Source organism: Urocitellus parryii, chromosome 6, assembly GCF_045843805.1.
Source record: "Urocitellus parryii isolate mUroPar1 chromosome 6, mUroPar1.hap1, whole genome shotgun sequence".
Lineage (NCBI taxonomy): Eukaryota > Metazoa > Chordata > Mammalia > Rodentia > Sciuridae > Urocitellus > Urocitellus parryii.
The window spans coordinates 154,475,777-154,497,597 of NC_135536.1; the positions used below are offsets into that span (position 1 = coordinate 154,475,777).

A 21,821-nucleotide genomic window follows, 5' to 3' on the forward strand; every position below is an offset into this window, starting at 1 on the left:
TATATATGTGTAATTTAAGCAACTCAGAAGACTGAGGCAAAAGGATACCAAGTTCAAAGCCAGCCTTGGCAACTTAGCAAGACCCTGGCTTAAAATAAAAGCATTTTTATGTGGCTTTCCAGAATAGCTGGAATAATGGGAAATGACACCCCCCCCCCGCCCCCCAGTCCTGGATCTGAACTCAAAAGTATTCTGTCACTGAGCTATAACTCTAACCCTTTTTATTTTGTGACAGGGTCTTACTAAATTGCTGAGTATGCCTTGTACTCATGATCCTCCTGCTTTAGATTCCCAGCTTGCTGGAATTACAGGTGTGCTTCACACAACCACAAAGTATTCTAAGACCATTCTAAATTTGTTTCTTTTAATACTAAGAATGAAGGCTTTCTAAAACAACCACAGTTGCAGCTAATGTTTATTTACACAGTGTTTAGGGACTATTCTAAATGCTCGACACACATCAGTTCACTGAATTCTTACAATGTCATGAGGTAGATGTAATTATTGTCTCCATTTTACATATAATTAAACTGAGGCATAGAGTGGTCCAGTAACTTTTAAAATTATATTAAGTGGTAAAAAAGGAAACTGAATCCAAATATTTAGGGTTCAAAGCCCACTCTCTTAACCCCTATGCCACGCCATTTTTCCTATTATTTGGGGAAAAAATTACATGCTGATGTAATTTATTAGGAAAGTGCTGTACCATTGAGCTACAGCACTTTCCTTCTCTAGTAATTAGAAATACCTATTTATGAGTTATCATTAATTCTTCAATCATAATTCATTACTATTTCCTCCAGCCTGCTGTTTTTTTTGTTTGTTTGTTTGTTTTTTAATCCTAGCTTTACCTGTAATTGTTTCAAAGTCCTCTCTATTTATTGTCATTTCTACAGCTGGGAAAAAGATGATTCAGTAGCTAATAAGAGCAAAAGACAAAAATCAGAAATTTACAAAGAGGAAATATAAATTTAAAAAAAAGGTCAATTATACATATTAAAAGATAATCTGAGTAGAACAAAAATGCAATTCAAGCAACAATGAACACCACTGTTCAAGCACTGGATACACAAAAATTTGAGAGACGAGTTGCATTTATGTACTACTGTACTGATTAACCCTTTATACGAATTCTCTGTCATCCACTAATTCAGCTGAAACTTTTGAGGGTAAAGAGAATGTTTTATTCCTTTAAAATAAGTGTCACTGGGCTAGAGATGTAGCTCAGTGGTACAGTACTTTCCTAGCATGCTTGAGGCCCTGGGTTCAATCCCCAGCACTGTGGGGGGAAAAAACAAGGGTGGGGTGGGGAGGTGGGGAGGACACGGGAACGAGGACCGAGATATCTTAAGAGAACACAATACAATTTTCATGCAATATATAAATCAAAGACACAAGAGATGTGGATTTCTAAAAGCGAAGAAAAGCAGAAAAGCATCAAAGTCATTAACATCTACAAAATCAGTGTATCTTATGAGCTCTTAGATATCTGTATCAAAAATACTGACTTGCTTTGTCAGATGATTCAAAAAAGGCAAACTATACAAGGGACAGAAACCTACCACTCACCCCAAAGTCCTGAAGGCTGCCTGATCCAGGTGGACAGGCCGCCGGTCCCGGTTAAAGCCAAGCTGGGGCTTCCACTGCCGTCCATTGCTGGATTTTTCCCAGTCACTTGGTTTTAGCACAGCTGCTGGCTTTCTGACCATTTGAAAATACAGTATTTAGTTACAAGGATGAATACCCCCCACCCATAAAAAATAAACCTAGATAGTTTACTGCTGTTACCTTGCTCCTGGAAGCATTACAGCTTTAAAAATGTAATCTTCAGCAAATTGTGGATCTTTAAAATTAATGCTGAAAGAGAACAATAAACAGTTTAATGATTTAATTAATTCTTGGCTTAATTACCATGGAAACTGACATTCTTTTTGTTTCAACAGAATAAAAATTTTAAAGTCTCTAAAAATTTTCTTAGCCAATGATTTTGCCAAATGGCTAAATATCTTCCTCATCATAATGCCTCTGATTCCTAACACACACCTTCTTATAACTTTCTTTGTGGGAAAGCCATGTTGAAAGCAACTGTGGATGATCACAGAGAAATAAGGACATTATTCCTGAGGTATTTCAGTATGATACTAGAGATATGCTGAAGAGGTTCACAAAATAAATAAATATTACATACACAAATAGCTAATAAGACACCTATGAGGGTATTTTAAAAAAACTAAACAAAACAACCTACTAAACTTCCTGGTTGGAATCCTATACCCTTCTTTCCTAATGTTGGCATACACATGCACATACAAGGTCTTCCTTCTGACCTAGTGACTCAGTTAGCTATGCATTGGATTTATACTTAAGGTTACCAATAATATTTTTATTCATAATGTTAAAAAGTCGGCAAACCCAAGTGTATGAATAATAGTAGACTATTAAAGATAACCAGGGCTCTTTCTAAAAATGGAATCCTCAGGCGGGGTAGTTTAAAAATTTAGTTAACAGAATACTTAACAATATAAGAAAAACATATACAACGTACTAAACATATATTCATTGAAAGATTATCAATGACTTTATACAATCATCATCTCCTTTAATTATTTTGTATACTTTCCAAAATTTCTCCAATGATTACAGATTTTAGTTATAGCCAATCTATATGATTTTACTGAACTTTTTGACATACTTACATAGCTGATTTTTTTCCTTTTTGAACAATGCCACTTTAACAACTTTTCTGTTACATTGAAAATTTCCTTGTAGTAGAATTTAACTGTATATTTTAAGTGCACTATATTAACTTCACTTTTATAATAAAAATAACATAAGTTCAAAAACAACACCGCTTTACTCACTCAACCATTTCTTCTAACAACTCATCCTTTACTGGTAACTGTTTTCACCTCAAATGTTCCCTACTGAGCAAGGTTGCATAGGGAGGGCAAAATAGGGCAGTGATTGTCAAAGGTTTCAGAGCGTGACAGAGAAAACAGTAGCTATGATTTGGGCTCATGTAGGGCTTTGCAAATATAAAAAAGAGAAAACTGATAATACAACAGGACTTGCAACTAAAAAATATCTCAGAAGTAATTTTTTCACTTGGCAACCAAGGAAACCATCACCAAAAAGGCTGTGGTTTAAGGTGAGACCAGAGTAGTTACAGTGTGGTACAGAAAATAAATGAAACAAAGATACAGTTGAATTTTACAAAACACTTAAAAGAACTAATACCAATTATTATCAATCTATTAAAAAAAATTGTTGAAAAGGGGAGAAATCTGCCAAACTCTTTCTATAAGGCCAGCATTACCCTGATACCAAAACCAAAATTAAAGGAAAGAAAGGAAAAAAAGAAAAAAAAAAAAAAAGACTGATATCCCTGATGAACCTTAATGAGCATATAAGCAAAATTTCTCAACAAAATACGAACCAACAAACATGAATCAACCAAACCCAGCAGCACATTGAAAAGATCATAAACCATGACCAACTGTAATTTAACCCAGAGATTGAAAAATGGTTCAATAAATAGATACAGAAGGAATATACCTCAACACAATAAAGGTTACATATGAAAAACCCACAATCAATTTCACACTAAATGGGGGAAAACCTGAAAGTGTTTCCTCTAAAGATCTAGAACAAGGCAAAGATATCCATTTTCATCACTCTTATTCAACACAGTACTAGAAAACTTAGCCAGAGCAATCAAGCAACATAAAGAAATAAAGGGCATCCAAATTGGAAAAGAAGTCAATTATACCCATTTGCAGATGACACAATTTTATACAAAGAAAACCCTAAGGACTCCACCGAAAAATTGGTAGAAATGATAAACAAATTTAGTCAAGTTGCAAGACACAAAATTAACAACAAAAAAATCAAAATAAGATAGCATTTTATACACCAAAAACAAACTGTCTGAAAAAGAAATTTTAAAAAGTAGTCCCATTCACAATATCCAATGTTTTTAAACAATAAAATACCAGCAGTAAATTTAACCAAAGAAGCAAAAAATCTCTTATAAAACATTCATGAAAGAAATCAGAGGTCACAAAAAAATGGAAAGACATTTCATGCTAACGGACTGGGAATTAATATTGTTAAAAGATCATATTACTCAAAGTGATCTACAGATTCAATGGATTCCCCATCAAAATACCAATGGCATTCAGCACAGAATTAGAAAAAACAAAAAAACCCAAACCAAAATACACACCAAAAAAAAAAAAAAAAAAGGAGGCATCACAATGCTTGACTTCAAAACATTTACAAAACTATGATAATCAAAACACCATAACACTGTCATTTTTTTTTAAAGGCAGAGACTCACAGAACAGAATAAAAGAAATTAATCCATGTGTTTACAGCCAACTGACTTTTGATAAAGGGGCCAAAGACACAAACTAGAGAAGGACAGTCCCTTCAAAAATGATACTGAAAAAACTGAAATCAGATATATGCACAAAAATAAAACTAGACCCCTACTTCTACAAAAAACAACTCAAATGTACTAAGAACCTAAATTTAAGACCCCAAACTATGAAACTACTAGGGTTAAACACTTCAAGATATTAGAATAGGCAAAGATTTTTTTTTATAGGATCCAATACCCACAGACAACAAAAGCAAAGCTAGACAAATAAGATTATATCAAAGTAAGAAGTTTCTGCACAGCAAAGGAAACAACAGACTCAAGAGGTGACCTACAGAATGGGAAAAAATTTCTGTAAATTATTCATCAGATAAGGGATTCATATCCAGAATATATTATAACTCAAACAACTCAACAGCAAAAAACACACACCACAAATAATCCAAGTAAAAAATGGGCAAATAATCTGAACAGACATTTCTTAACAGACACACAAATATGTAAAAAGTCTTCAACATATTCAAATCAAAACCTTCATTAGAATGGCTATAATTAAAAAGACAAGCCAGGAATGGAGGCACATGCCTGCAATCCCAGACTTGGGAGGCTGAGAGAGAGGATTGTGAGTTCAAGGCAGTCTCAGTAACTTATCAAAACTCTCAGCAACTTAGTGAGACCCTATCTCAAGATGAAAAATAAAAAAGGGATAGGGATATGTCTCAGTGGTTAAGTGCCCCTGGGTTCAATCCCAGCATATAATAATAATAATAATAATAATAATAATAATAATAATAAATGCTGGAAAGGATGCATGAAAGGAAACTTATACACTATTGTTTTATAAGAATTATACAGTCATTATGAAAAACAGGAAGTTCCTAAAAAAACTGAAAATAGAATTACTGTATAATCCAGCAATCTTACTGCTTACTGGGTATAGATCCATTTTTTGTTGGTTCATTTTTTGTGGTGTAGGGAATTGAACCCAGGACCTCAGCATGCATTCTAACACTCAGCTACACCCCAGCCCTAGTACTGGATATGTGGCCAGAGGAAACAAAATCATTACATCAAAGTGATAAATGATACCTGTATGCCATGTTTACTGTAGCACTATTTATAATAGCCAAGATACGAAATGAACACAGATGTTCATTGACAGGTGAATTAGAAAATTGTGGTATATATACACAATGAAATATTATCCAGTCATTAAAAGGGACAAAATCCTGTCATTTGTGACAACATGGAGAGCATTAGAGAACAATATGATAAGTGAAATATGCCAGCACAAAGAGATAAATAGCACTAGGAGAGGAGGAAAGGAGGATGGATACCAAGAGGGTAGATAATGGAAATCAAAACACAGATAGTGGGAAGCAGTTTGGATGTTATACAGCACAATTAGGCAACTACAGCTTACAACATTTATATATTTCAAAATAACTAGGAGAAGAGTTTGAATATTCTCAACACAGAGAAATGATAATATCTAAGTAGATAAAATGCTAATTATGCTCACTTGATCATTACTTATTGTTTACATTTATTGAATTACAACACCATATTCCATAAGTAAAAACATTTCATGTCAACTGAAAAATATTAAATTTGAGGTTGTGTGTGTAAGTCAGAGGTAAAGTGCTTGCCTAGTATAGGTGAGACTCTGGCTTTGATTCCTGACAATGGAAGAAGGGAGAGGGAGGAATAAAGATACAGTCCTGTTTGCAGGACCAAGGAAAAGCACAATTGGAGAAGTCCTACTCAGTGGAGATCTGAGAGAGAAGCCCAACATAAAAACGATTCAAGCGACTATATTCTCAATTCTCCCAAGGAATATAAATAGCAAGTACCATTCTAGAGTCACAGAACACACAACTTACTTGTTACATACAACAGAAGCTTTAATCTCTGAGGCTTAATTCTCATGTGGAACCCCAAATGCAATGGGCTAGACTGGAGTGCAAAGTGCAGAAACAGAAAAAGGCAGGAAGAAAGGCTATGGATTATGGTCATAAAGGGTTTGACTACAACTTAAAGCCATTTCAAGTCATCAGTAAGGAAATAAAAGTGATCAAAGATATATTTCAGAAAGAACAAGCAAGTAGCACTTTGAAAGAGGGCAGAACAAGACACCCATTAAGGAATCATAGATGTGATCTAGGTAAGAGCCTTCAACATACATTTGAATGGCAGGATTGGAACTAGAATGAAGATCAGATTCAGATGAAGGTTCAATATAAAGATTTTATCTGCCAGTCATACACAGAAAGACTTGACACTAAGAAAATGAAGGAAATAGCCAAGGTAACATGCTCTTGGAGAGAAGATAGATAATTCCAGGATTGGGAGAATAATCTCTTCCAAAAGACAGGAGTTATTCTTCTTTTTTTTTTTTTTAAATAGTTTTTTTTTTTTTTTTTAAAGAGAGAGTGAGAGAGGGGAGAGAGAGAGAGAATTTTTAATATTTATTTTGTAGTTCTCGGCGGACACAACATCTTTGTTGGTATGTGGTGCTGAGGATCGAACCCGGGCCGCACGCATGCCAGGCGAGCGCGCTACCGCTTGAGCCACATCCCCAGCCCAAGACAGGAGTTATTAACAACAGGAAAATAAATCTCTAGTCACTTAATATGTGCAATTCACTGTATGTACTATTTAATAATTTTTTTTAAATCCCATTTTTCATGTTCATGCTCCAAAAGGTAAAAAAATTTCCAAGCCATTAAGAAAATAATTTTTCTAGGCATAGTGGCACACTCCTGTAATCCCAGTGGTTTGGGAGAATGAGGCAGGAGGATCCAGAGTTCAAAGCCTGCCTCAGCAATGGCAAGGCACTAAGCAACTCAGTGAGACACTGTCTCTAAATAAAATACAAAATAGGGCTGGAGATGTAGCTCAGTGGTCGAATGGTCCTAAGTTCAAGCGTCCAAAAAAGAAAAGAGAAAATAATTTCCAAGAGTTCCCACATTGTCCCCCCAGAGAACCACATGCAACAAAGTAGTCTATATACTTAACATAGTACAAACCATTAAGAGACAAAAGGGGTACCTAGTTTGGAAGTCTCCACTGAAGGAATAAAGACACTATTTATGCTCTCGAAGATTAAAGCATTTTTGTTCCTTGGGTCTTTGAGAACAATTTGAAATCATACTCTCCTAAAATTAGTTAAACTTCTCCTGGTAAAGAGATTTTTAGTATTTTATTTGGTTCCTAAGAATGTATACTAGGATCTATTATGTTTTTAGGAATGCACTTTTCCAATGTGATAGCTCAAACAAAATTCCTAAAAATGAAACAGACAACGGAAGAGCCAAAGAGTAACTTTTTATATGAATTCAAACTCTCAAAATTACTTCATATTTTTCTGGTTTATAATTTAAATTCTTAAAAGTAGATCATTGATGGGGAAAAAAAGCAGAGATTACCCTTTGACAATTTTCACCATCTGGGACTAAAGCATCAATTGTAGAGAGTTTTCCTGTGGAGGGAAAACATTAAGTAACCCTGAGACACCCAGGAGCACCCAAAGTCTCACAGAAGTCAAGGAAAGAAACAAATAGTTAACACAACAGTCTTTGGGGTCTCATGATGTAGCTCAGTGATAAAGCACTTGCCTAAAGCATGAGGTCCCAAGACTGATCCTGGCCCACAGCAGAGCCAAACAAACAAACAAACAAAACAAACAAACAAACAAACAAACAAATCCCACCCACCCCAAACAACAACAACAAAAAACTAAGAAGCCCTGGAACAGCTAAAGGACTCAACAGGCTGACCAGCTAAATTGTGTTTGAATTTATATTATTTTACCTAATTCTGTGCACTGCAGAAGTATTTTCACTTTACTTTTTCCAAATACGGGAACAACATTGCTGATTTACCCAGCATTAGCGTCTACCCACCAGTTTAGCCCCAAGAGCAATATAATGAATCTCTTCCTTAGTAAGTATACTCTCTTACATTTTCATTTACCTGGTTGTACTTCACCAAGTACAAAACAGAAATTTAAAACCTAAACATGGTTGAAAATAAGGAAACTGAACTATGCTTTTATCTGTACTACCATAAGAAGAAAACACAGCAAAGTCTCAATAGAAAAGTAAGGGAATGTACAATATCTTTTCCTGATTTAATTCACTCTAAGTATTATCCTTAGGAATGCTACATCAAGTACTAGTAACATTTAAGAATAGTGGTACCACTTTACAAAGAAAGCAGAAAATTCCAAATACCAGGCTTCATTTTCACTCTATCTTTCCCTCATACATTCTGTAATTAATGCTAAATCAGCATACCAATGCAAACTGTTCTAGCAGGGAAAATTTCATAATTCATATACTTGACATTTTAAAACACTTAAAGAGTTTATAGAATTGTGACATTCTATCAGAAGGGGTTAACCAGTTCAGTGTCCTACAAAGTATTACAGGCAGTGGAGGTTAAACCCTCCAAAGTGTTTTCCACCATGAAGTTTATTGCTGATTTCATGTATTCCACTTCTGTCAGGCATTTCTGATTTCAAATTAGCTGCTTGCCAATAATGAACCTTACAAATGCTGCAGTAATGGTTACATTAAAAACTCCATCTCCGCACATATTCACAGTTTTTAAAAAGAATTTCCTTAAAGAAAGAATGTTCTGTTCCTTCCCTGATTTACCCAAAGATGAAACCAAAGTTTGAGAAACACTCATCTAGAGAAAAAAGTTTGTAACTCTTGGAAGAATCTGGCAAACACTGCTTCCAACACTATAAACAATTGAACCTTTGTAAGGGTTTAGAACCATGCTAGATGACATGAGAGAAAAAAGAAAAACCTAATAATGCTAAAAATAACATGTACAAAATTATGTAAATTATATACTGTGTTTTGTGAGTGGGGAGCAACAAAGGGACAGGCAGAGAAAAAAAGGGAAGAGTATTTTAAATAAAGGGAGGAAGACACAGAGGCCAAAGGAATGCTGAAGGGACCAGCCTGGGTGGAAAGGAGGTGTCTTTGAAGAACTAGATGCAGGCACAGAGCTATGGCTCTGCCAAATTATGACAGGTCTTAAAAACATAAAAGGGTACATACATGTCAGTACATGTATACACCTACCCCTCCAAAGGAACAAAAACTGTGCTGCTTTACTGGAAAGACAACTTTTCTGTAACTTTAAAGTCATACACAGAAGGATTTATATATTTAAAGCTAACAAAGAACTAGTCAAAAAATATTATGTCTAAGAAGACCAGGATGAGGAAAATTAAAGGAGATAGCTTAGTTCTATTCCAAGTTATACTATTAATATGGTGAATGACATAGATCAGAATTGAAAAAGATCTCTTAGGTCATAGCTTTTTGTATTCCCTAAGGGTTCTTCTATGAACTTAAGACAGATGGAATGGTTCAAAGGGGCTGGGAATGTAGCTCAGTAGTAGAGTACTTGGCCTGGCATGCACAAGGCCCTGGATTCAGTCCCCAGCAGCCCCACCCACACACAGACACAAAAGCTTAATAACTTGTATAATATACTTTTGAGTACTACAAATTAGACTAAATATGATGGGAATAATCAACCCAGCATAAGGAAACAAATTCTCAAAATACGGAATGGATGCATTCAAACAGAGAATGGGGCAGGGGAATGGCAGGAGTCAAAACAAGTAACAATGGAAGCTGCATTTTTAGATTTTCATTTATAAAGCAAATATAATGCCAGGATGCACAACAAGCCTGGGGACACACACAGATGGGGACACACACACACACACACCAAAAAAAAAAAAAATGCAATAAAATGCTTCTTGGGCTCAAGATTATCCCTCAGAGAAAACAATGAAATTACCTCATAAGGTAAAAATTAACTTTAATCTTTCACAAATCTTTATGAAATTAACTCTAAATCAATTGTACTTTGAAATTATTCTAAGCATACATCTGAATATGCACACAGACCTGGGATTTGTTTTATAAATTTAATTAATAGTGAAAATATAGTGAGTACCAAATACCAAAATCACCTTCAAGCATAGAAACAACCAACTAACATCATCATCAACCAAAAAAAAACTCCAGGATCTATCCATTAATTCTTTAACTCTCCTTTGGACAAGCCTCTCTATCCTTATTAGAAAGTTAAGTAGAATTAACTATTTCTACAGGGCTGGGCAGGAAGCCCCTTGAAAAGATGCAGAAAAACTGAGGAGCACAAGCAAAAATGTGACAATCCAAAGAGACAACTGGTGGAATTAACCAGCCTGAAGTGACAATGCAAGTCAGAGACCCCAAGGGTGAATACACAGAGTCTACATGAATCTATCAGAGCCAGATTGTTTGTGATGGGCTTAGGAGCATGGCTTTAAAGTCTGTACTTCACCCTTAACAAAGGAGTACAAAGACAAAGAGCAGGACAAATTATGTGTAAAAATAAACAAAACAAAACAAAACAAAATCAACCAATTCAGGAAGATTTTTCCTAACTTTTTATAAAGAAAAGGCTTTCTAGAATGACATTTACTACCTAAATCCATTAAAGATAGGAAATAAACATGCTTATACTTGAAAAATCTGCACAAAATCTAAAATGTTTTCTGAGAGAGATTAAAAAATGGGTAAGAAAGGAAGAATCAAGATTAGAAGAGATGTATTTGTTTTAGTTTTGCCTAAATAACGGAGAAAATGACAATAAACTCTGATGTCAGTCAAGATTACTAATTATATTACACAAATGAGTAGTAAGTATTAATTTTTATTCTAAGCAGTCATATTTTACATTATTTTTTACTCAGTAGAAAGTACTATCACTGCTGAAGAACTAAGGGATAAATAAGTTTTCCAGAGAGGAGAAATCAGCTCTCAAGTTTGTGATAACCTTACTTACTTACTTACTTATTTATTCTATTTATTTATTTTGCAGTGTTCGGGATTGAATCCAGGGACTCATGTATACTAGACAATAGTTATATGGCTGAGCTATACCCCAAGCCCACCAGTGTAATAAAAATTTTCACAAACACATTTTGTCTCATCTTAACTAAAACATATCATATAACGTTTTTGTTTTTAAACTGTACAGGACCACAACTATAAAAATAATTAATATAGTAAAGTTGAGTGAGCTGCTGGGATGTAGAAGCCTGTTTGCTTCTATATGGCAAACTACTAAAAACTCCTACTCTCCACCTCCCACTTTCCTAATCCAGGAAGAATTAGAGGTTGTCAGGGGAAACCAGAAAACAGATAAGCATGCTTGTTAAATCAGTAACCTTAACAATATACATAATTTAAAGTCAAGAGGTCCTGCTCTGAGGTCTGCAACACAGGGACTCTCTACCAATCTCAAAGCATTGGTGGATTAACAGTTGCCAATTCCTTGTGAAATCAGAGTTCTTTTAAAATTTTATTCATTTGCCAGTTCAGAGCTGTGTTCAGGGTGAATGCTATGAATTTAGGAAAACTTACCTGATTGCAGAGTTCTGTGTCAGATCTCGTAACATGGGAACAGGAGAACATACTACTCTAAAAAATAACAAGAAGAGAACCACCCGTTTGTAAACTATAACTTTTTAGATAACAGGAAGTAAAATGTTAATATGTTTATTAGGCTATAGAAGAGCAAATTAATTAAAATGAACAAACAAAAACACTATGACTATTTGTATCTTTAGAAAATGACCCTGACTTCCTTGTTTATCATCTCCTAAACAAAAAATGATTATGAGCAAAAGTTTATCAGTTTCTAAAACAAAAACAAAACAAAAAACCCTACAAATCAGTAAAGAGAACAGATTAACTTAAAAAAAAAAGAAACACGTACCTCATAAATGAGAAAAATCAAATGATTAGCCATTTGATATTTAAACTCATTAGTAATCAGAGAAATGTGATTATAAATCACTGTCAATAAGCACCCACCAGACTAACAAAAATTAAAATGTTACAATGTCCCAAGAATTTGCCAGGATCTGCAGAGCAATCCGATTTCTCACAAATGGCCACTGGGATTATAATATGATATAACCACTCTGAAAAACACTACATAGTTATCCAATAAAGATGAAGACACACATATTCTGTGCTCAGCAATTCCATTCCTGAATACAAACCTATATTTTCCTATTCTCAAACTCTGATCTCAGTTTTTATTATTGTTGTTTAAAATTTTAAAAATTACTGAAAATCTCCAAGAGCTTTTGCTTATGTTCACTACATTATCAATATTTACCTACTGAAAATTAAAACTATTAATTAAAAAATTAAAACTAGCTTTTAAAAATTAAGACATTTTAAAGATAATGAAAAAATCTATTACATGTTAACATAAATAACATTTTAATGAAAAACAGCTACCTTTTATAGAGCAAAATAAAAATAAATGAGAAGAGTATCATTGTTTTACAGTTTTGAAAATCTCAGTATCTGGCTTAGTACCTGTAAGTCACGACTCTCTTTGCTTTTGGTTCTACCTCTTAAAATATCACACTACATTTATTTTCTGAAAAACTCCATTGTGCACTCAAAGAAGAAAATAAGTGAGAAAAACAAGTAATACCATACAATCTTAGTGTCACTATGAAAATAATTATAATCTTGTAGTGCCCTAATAGGTTTCAGGTACCCCAGAATTCCCCACACAATGTGCAGTCTACCATATGTTAAAGAGCTGGGCTTTGAAGCCAAGCCTTTTCTAATCCAGCAGGTTTTACTTTGTGTTAAGTATTATTTTCTCACTATTACAAGAGAATAAAATGTTAGGACACAAGAAAAATGCTAACTAAACCTCCTTCCATTCACCTTAGTTATATACAAATGAATGCTTACTGATCTGGAAGAATGGCTTCTTCATCCAAAGAAAATTTTCCTTGAATCCCATGACAAAGTTCAGGTGGCACATCCACTGGCTGTGGAAAAAGTATTCCTAATTATATACCCAAATGAATAAAAAATTAGTAAATAAGCAGATACTTGTATGTTTAAATTCTTAGGACTATTATTCATAAAAGCTCACTGGAGTATTATTTATAAGAGTCAAAAAAGGTAAAAATAACCCAAGGATCCATCAACAGACAAACGGGCATATACATATAAATGGAAATGAGACATATAAATGGAAATAGAAAATAACTCAGCTATACAAAAGAATGGAATTTTGCAATGTACTACAACATGGATGAACCTTAAAAATATACTCGGTGAAATAAGCCAGACACAAAGGACAAATATTGTATAATTCCACTTATATGAAATACCAAGAATAGGCAAATTGAGGGACAGAAAGAAGTTATAGGAGATGGGGGAAAGGAGACAGAGTTTAATTCCTGCAGAACTATGGGTGTGTGAAAGTTTCTGGAGATGAAGTATGGGTGTGTGAAAGTTTCTGGAGATGAAGTGATGTTGATGACGCAATACCATAAATATAGTTAATGTCACATAATTTTAAACTAAAATATGGTTAAAATGGTTAAAATTTCAAGGTATGTACATTTTAGTACATACCAATGGTATACCATACCTCAGTGGAACCTGTCTGATACAGCTCTGAAATGAAGTCATGGAGTGGGTGATGTTTCCCCACAAACAAAACATCACCTCCAAGGCTGTTCCTTTTATCTAAGGGGAAAGTTAGAAAAGAGTAAGATGACGTATTAAGCAATTATATTTACTAGACCCATTTTTGTGAGCACACAACAACAGCATCTAAATTTGAAAAACAATTCTAGTATGAAGTTTATGACAAATAATTTTAAAGTGACAAACTTAAATGCATGATGTGTCTCTACGGAAGAAAAAAATAGTTTGACAATGTTTTCAAAGATCAGTAACAGAAAACGATATCACTGAAAAGTAACTGAATACATTGTAAGATAATTGGCAAGGTTTTCTTAATCATAAAGAACTCAATTTCTTAATATAAGGAAATACAAACTGTATCATCTGAGGATAAAGATTATTCTAAAGATACCTGATGGAGAAATTGTTTCTAACAGACTTTTACTGTACTGGTATTAAACATACATTTTTCAATAGAGCTCAGCTTTACAATTTCTCCATTTAAATATTTTCTACTGTATTAATTACAAAAAAATGCCACTTTTATGCAAAATAATATTTCAAGTTTAGCACTCTAAGGGCAAATGCTTGTTTCCCCCTAATCTTTCAAGCAAGGTTATTATTTCGGAGGCCATGGATGGAGAAGACAGAGGAAATGAGTAATACCTTCCCACCAGACAAAAGTATTATTTTGAGTGCATGTCATATAACAACCAAAATGTCAAAGGATATTCTTGAAGTATCACTTTTTAATAAATTTAACAAAGACTTCCAAGTTAATAAATATTACTTAAGTACTACTTCATTTAGAGATGATAGATTAAGAAAGTAAATATCTGTTATATAAAGTAAAATCAGTGATTTATGCTCATTTATAAGAAATATGACAAATGGGGGGTTTAATGTTATAAGAAAATGTGAAGTCTATTTCACAGGCTCAAAGTTGACCAAATGGCAGTAAAAATCTTACTTTCTTCCGGAGTGAGGTCTGGGTATACCTCTTCTAGGGCAGCTCGCAGCCTTCGCTCATCCACGAATGGCAACAGAGCAACACCTGAGGAAATGAACAAACCATCCTAGCTATTAGGATAACCTAATTCCAACTTATTGATCCAAATAAATGATTTTATCTAGTACATACCAGAGGTATACCTTCTTGATATAAAGACATTCTGGAACTGAACTCTATTTTGTCATTTCGCCAAACTCAGATGCAACAATTTTATATGTAGCAGAAGAAAAAAACATTTTCCATATTTCTCATACTTAAAATGGCTCATATAGAAAATTATGGTTTTTGAATCTTTGTGGTGATATGATTTTTATTTTTTATTTATTTATTTGGGGGTAGGGACTGAGGATTGAACGCTGGGGCACTCTACCACTGAGCTACTCCCCAAACCTGTTTTTTTTTTTGAGACAGTTGGTCAGGCTGACCTCAAACTTGCAATCCTTTGGCATCAGCCACCCCTGGAATTACTGGCATGTGCCACCATGCCTGGCATATGATACCCACAGAAAAAACCTTAAGGAATTGTTCATGAAGAAATGGTCACCTAGACACTAAACTCTTGCCTTGCTCTCTAAGATGCCCCCAGACAATCCACCTAATCATTGTAGGGCTTGAGTTTTTATTTATTTTTTTTAATCTTTATTACACCCTCGGTCTATAAAATGAGATCATTCAACTAAAATATTCAAAAGTTCTATTCAACTATACCATAAGAAAGGTATCTTCCAGTCCAAGCTTCTATAGTATTAAGTTTATGCTTTTTAAAGCCTATTAATTAATTCATGTACAAAAATTCTTTAGACACATCCTTAAATAACTTTAAGTGGAAAACAGAACAGAGGCTGTTCAGTTAGGGGCTGAAAATGGTTCCCTAGAGTATGAAAGAATTAAGGGCAATGCTTTATTTGAATCTATATGCATAATTTTCAGAAAAACATACCACTAATAAATTATCTATTACCAGTAAAATTTTAAAAAGTCATTGAAACATATGTATGTTCTCCTATTATGGATCAAAAAATAGTATTTTGGCTAAATAAAAGTTTAAGGTAAAAAGTTTAAGGTAAAGAGCAAAACAAATATTAAACAGAACCAAACAATTTTGAAACTATTGCCATTCAAAACTGCTGCATTTGAAAATTATGAAGAAAAATGTTTCCCTAAATTGTCATTATTAAGTTACTCTCCTTATATACATACATATATACACATACACACACACACACACACACACACACACATGGTGGTTAGTTTTGGGGGGCAGTACGAAAGATTTGAACCCAGGGACTCACAAGTGCTCTACCACTGAGCTACATCCTAGCCCATTAGCTACCATATTTTCAAAGAAAACATTTAATTTTACTATCTAGTAAGGAGAAATTTTAAAATTACAAAGAAACTTAATTCTACTATGAATTTTGAAGAGACTAAAAAGTTATTTCAAAAATATTAATATCAAGGGCTGGGCTATGGCTCAGTTGGTAGTACACTCATCTGGCATGTGTGAGGCCCTGGATTCAATTCTCAACACCACACAAAAATAAATAAGTAAATAAAATAAAGATATTGTGTTTATCTACAACTAAAAAAAAAAATTTTAAAAATATTAATATCAGACGGCTGGGGATGTGTCTCAGTGATAAAAAGCTTGCCTAGCATGCATGAGGCCCTGGGTTCAATCTCCAACACTGCAATAACAACAATAACAGTAATAGTAATAATAATCTGAGTAAGGCTACTTCAATTACTGCTAACCCACAGAAAAACCGTTAAGGAATTGTTCAAGCTTTATTTGGTAACACTTAAGATAAATGCATGAATGAGAAACAACATTACAGAACTTTTATTTTCTATCCATTGGACTTAGAATCTTAAAAAACAAAAAACTACCTGCAGGATTTTACTACAACAAGGCTTCCTTACAATATTTACTTCAGAAGCTAATCAGAAAGCAACCTATAGTGCCATTTTGAGCAATAAAGTTTAAAAGCAACACATCAACCCTAATGGCCAGGCAGAAAGGAACATCTTACTTCCAGGTGTGATATCAACAGTGCTTGAGAGCATGCTGAGAGTAAAATGAGAACAGCAGCTACTGTTCTCTGAGTTCTATGTTACATGTATTACCTCACCTAATCCTCCCAATCACCCAGAGACAGCCCAGATAGTGGGTATGCTCAGATAAACACAGTCACTTCAAAAGTGAGATCTAGAGTCATACCCTCTGATCAAATTACTTAAGTTTTCTTTTCTGTTCCTATATCTAGCAATCAAATATATAACAATCAAAACACGTATATCAAACTAAATAAACTTTACATATAACAATATTGCTATTAAATTACAACATTGATAAGTATACACAGTCTAAAATTTGAAAAAGTACAAAGATATATTTTATCTTATTTATTTATTTTGGTATTTTTCAGTACTGGGGATTGAACCCAGAGATGCTTTACCACTAAGCTCCACCCCAAGCACCTTTTATTTTGAGACAGGGTCTCACCAAGTTAGTGAAACTGGCCATTCCTACAAAATCTGTTAATAAAAAGAACAACAACAACAAAAAATAGGTAAAGTAATAATTAATGTCAAGTATTTAAATTAAATAAAAATTTCTAGTATATTTTTTAAAAATTTCCATGTAGTGTAAGGAAACTCTGAAAGGACACTACCATGTTTCTTTTTCTGTTAATCTCAAAAGGTAATAATGAACTACTCATAAAATGTAACAAATGTTATTGATTAATCATAAAGGAGACAACAGATGTAACTACTAACATATTTCAATTCAATTTGTTTATTGGAATTTATTATTAAAATTACTATTAACACCTGGGCATTGTAACCCCAGCGACTCAACAGGCTGAGGAAGGAGGATTGCCAAGTTCAAAGGAAGCCTCAGCAAATTAGTGAGACCCTGTCTCAAAAATAAAAATAAAAAGGGATGTGTGTGTGTGTGTGTGTATATGTATATATGTATGTATGTGTGTGTGTGTATATATATATATATATATATATATATATATATATATATATATTAAATGTATATATATATCAATGGTAAAGCACCCCTGGTTTCAAATCCCAATACCAAAAATAAAGTACTATTAATCATTTGCTAATTATAAATGATGAACAAATATCATTTTTTTCATATGTAATTCTGAAAACATCTTTTCAAGAATTCTTTCATCCCATAAGTCATGATTACTCTGTTTTACCAAAAAGTTTTAACAAAAAGAAATAATGTCTAAATGTTACCTTGCCATGCATATTTCTTCCCATTCAAATCAATAGCAAAATCTTCAGGATAGAAGTCAATTATACTAGAATCCTACATCAGGGAGAAAAAATAAAGAATCAAAACAAAAGCCTCACACCTCTATTACAAAGAATTTGATATGACTTTTGTTCAATTTTTCAGGCCTGATAAGGAAATGAGATACACCCCCTTTTAGAAATGTAAAAATATGAGGTCATCAATCCCAAGTGCAGTAAAACAAAATTAACAATTTTACTAAAAAGATGAAGAGAGAGGAATTTTAGAACTGACAGGCAGGCAGGCAGGCAGTGAAGGGTTTATTTACTTTAACAATTCCTACTTCCTAGCTGGTTCTCACTTTTTCTAGCTAATACACAAAACAAGTTCAGAGGTGATTTCAGGTAAGCCAGATTTCAAGCTTCCAGAAGCCATCATACAGGGCTGAAACAACAACAATAAAAATCTTACAGGTAGGCTGAGGATCACCCAATCTTATTTACTAGATAGGATACTTATTTATAAGGAAAACAAGGAAATAATATGTTGGGGGGAAATATATGTAGTGAAAAATACACAGAAGAACTCAATACTTGAGTTTCTGTGAAGTTTTTTTTAACTACAAGATGCAAAAGTAACTGAAACTAATATTAATTAAATACATGATAAAAACCCAGTTATAGGGATGGAAATGCAGCTCAGTGGTAAAGCATCTACCTAGTACGAATGAGACTGTGGGTTCAATTCCCAGTATTGTGGGTGTGGGGGAGCAGGGGAAGGAAAAAACCAACACACTGAAAATACCAAGACTCACAGGATCACTCATGAGTTTCCGCCAAGATGGAGGTAGAAAATTACCACTTGCAGCAGGAAAAACTCCCATAAGTTGTTCCAAGGGTTTAAACTGTGAGAGAGAGAAAATAAGGGGGAAAAAGTTGAAACCTCAAATTATTACCTAATCCAAAATTTATTTTATTGATTCTAATTAGTCAGGCTTACCGGTTTAGTGCCCTTCTCAAAATCAGAAGGCATGTCTGCAATACCTTCAAAGTCTGAAGCAAATGGGGCATAATGGAATGGATAATACCACTTCCAGGAAGCACAGCCCTATAATCATTAAAAACAAATAAAAATTAAAAACCCATGTTAATGATAGATATAGTTAAAAAAAATTAAGACTGTTCACCTATAATATTCTATTTATAAAACACTTGACTTCTGGGGAATACATTCCACATATTAATTTTTTCTCATTAATCCCAAAATTTGTTTTGATTAAATCTGAACTTTCTGCTTCATACCAGTGGCTCTCCGACTTAAAAAATACTGCAAAGCATCTCCAGTTATCAGCACCTAACACCAAACTTTATATTCACAAATACAATTTGGTGAAGATTTTCATCCTGAATATATATTTGGTGACATTTCTTTCCAATTTTAGAGCTGTCAACACAAACTAAAAGCAAGAGCAGTTGTAGCTGACATTTACTGAGTTGTAGGTAGCTAAGGAAATCATTGGAACACTAGTTCAGAGTAAAACAGCCAAATTTCATTTTATAACTCACTATTATGTTTTAATGTGATAATTTTCTTGTAACTACAAAAATCAGTAAACACACCAAAAAGAAAACAAAAGCAAGTCATATACATAGGAAAGAGATGCCTTTTGACATGTCTTTTGACTCATCCTTAGAGTAACAAACATTCAAAGAGAATATTTTACATGTGATGCTTGGTCCACTCTTGTTACTTTCTACTTATAAACAAACTTCATCTAGGGCTGGGGATGTGGCTCAAGCGGTAACGCGCTCGCCTGGCATGCGCAGGGCACTGGGTTCGATCCTCAGCACCACATAAAATAAAGATGTTGTGTCCACCAAAAACTGAAAAATAAATATTAAAAAAAAATTCTCTCTTTCTCTTCTCTCTCTCTTTAAAACAAAACAAAACAAAACAAAACCAACTTCATCTATTCCCAGGTCACACCAAACTTTACTTGATTGACTCTCTGAGCGTGAAACCAGATAATTACCAGTGTACATCAGTATGTCAATCTATTCTCTTACCAATCTGATATCTCAATTATTAAAGGTTTAAGTAAGATACAGATCAGTTCAATTAGAATTCACTTCATATAATATCATTATCATATTATGGAAGAAATAGTATCATTCAAATTCCTTTCAAACTCTAACGGGTATTTTCCAGGCTTTATCCTTTGTTCAGTCATTTAGTAACTGTCAACTAATAACTCAGTTACTTTTAAATTGTCAGTTAAAAACTCTATTTAATAATCACCTTAAAGACAAAGTATGTTAACCACATTACTTGATGATAAATATCTTTTACCACAACAAAACCTAATTGTTTATATAAACTAAAGTAGTTTTGAAGTCTTTACAAACAAATATTATTTATGGTAATAAATTTCTGAATAGAAAGCTTAGAAAAATTAGTCTGGGTATTATTTCAGGATATTCAGTATTATACATTATTATAGAAATCACTACCTTTCTAAAATGATTAACTAGATACACATAGGAAAAAAATTTTCTTTTGGTACCTGGTAATAATATCGAAGAACCCAGCAAAGTCCCTCAACGTAAGACTGTACAACTTTACGACGGAATTTCTCATCAGCTGCATCAACATCAAACTTGTTCTTGTAGTACCGCTGCTTCCAACCAGCTTCCCATAACCTAAAAACCAAGGAAAGCCTGTTTATATTGAATTAATACAATTTTTGATAATAGATTGTGTCTACTGATTTATATCCCAAATCAACTTATATTTCATACCCAGGGAAAACGTGGATGAGTTAAACAGTAATGTGAATACAGATTCATGTAACTTCTAAAAAAGTCCATTTGCACAGAATTTATCAACTTAAAGACAGTCAAACAATAAAATCCAAAACACTAATTTGGTAAAAACCATTATAACACTACATTTTAAAAAAGAGAGAGTGAAACCATGTGTTAAGTACACTCAGAACATCTGTTTGCTCAATTTTAATAATGCTTTACATGTTTTTTTTGTGGAACAACTCTAAAACTACATCTTAAGATTCAAATACTTAAATATATTTCATGTAGTTCAAGTTCTTCAGTTTGTTAAAAAATATTTAAGCTACGCAAGTAAAACTACTTTTAAGAAGGTATTCTTTAATGTAAATAATAGTTTATGAAATATCCTAGGTACCAGGCAGAAATTATGTGTATACCTGTTCTCTCTATCCTTGCTTGAGACTCATCCCTCTTTCAGCTAAGAGTTGTTGATGGCTTAAAGAAGGAGATAGATATATAGAGAGAGATACATATTCTACATCTCCATATTATCTATACACACACAATGTATGATCTGGTAAAACCTAGAAGCAGGTTTATTTATCCATTAATTATCATTTTTCACTGAAAAGACAATGTGAAGAACCACATTTTCACCCAAAACACGTTTTTAAAGTACCCATTTTTCATTCTCTAAAAGATTTTAACATTTTATTTAAGGAACATGAAGAAGCAAAAGAACACTTTAAAAAGCCAGGACAGATCAAGAACAACAAGATGATTCTCTATTAAGGACTGTTTTCCACATGTGCCAGATTGCACATGTTAATCGAAGTCATGTTTCAGA

General features: G+C 33.5%; 1 protein-coding gene across 2 annotated transcripts in view; it reads right to left on the bottom strand.

Annotated features, from left to right (window-relative positions):
* Xrn2 (5'-3' exoribonuclease 2) overlaps nucleotides 1-21,821 on the bottom strand; it is a 75,477-nt gene that overhangs the window by 15,834 nt on the left and 37,822 nt on the right. For both annotated transcript variants that reach the window (XM_026393029.2, XM_077799697.1), the window contains exons 17-26: nucleotides 20,752-20,887; nucleotides 19,188-19,295; nucleotides 19,003-19,092; nucleotides 18,191-18,263; nucleotides 14,885-14,968; nucleotides 13,877-13,974; nucleotides 13,186-13,265; nucleotides 11,827-11,883; nucleotides 1,789-1,857; nucleotides 1,570-1,701 (exon numbers count right to left, since the gene is read on the bottom strand). In XM_026393029.2, coding sequence (XP_026248814.2) covers nucleotides 1,570-1,701; nucleotides 1,789-1,857; nucleotides 11,827-11,883; nucleotides 13,186-13,265; nucleotides 13,877-13,974; nucleotides 14,885-14,968; nucleotides 18,191-18,263; nucleotides 19,003-19,092; nucleotides 19,188-19,295; nucleotides 20,752-20,887 — 927 coding nt within the window. The remainder of the gene's footprint in view (nucleotides 1-1,569; nucleotides 1,702-1,788; nucleotides 1,858-11,826; nucleotides 11,884-13,185; nucleotides 13,266-13,876; nucleotides 13,975-14,884; nucleotides 14,969-18,190; nucleotides 18,264-19,002; nucleotides 19,093-19,187; nucleotides 19,296-20,751; nucleotides 20,888-21,821) is intronic.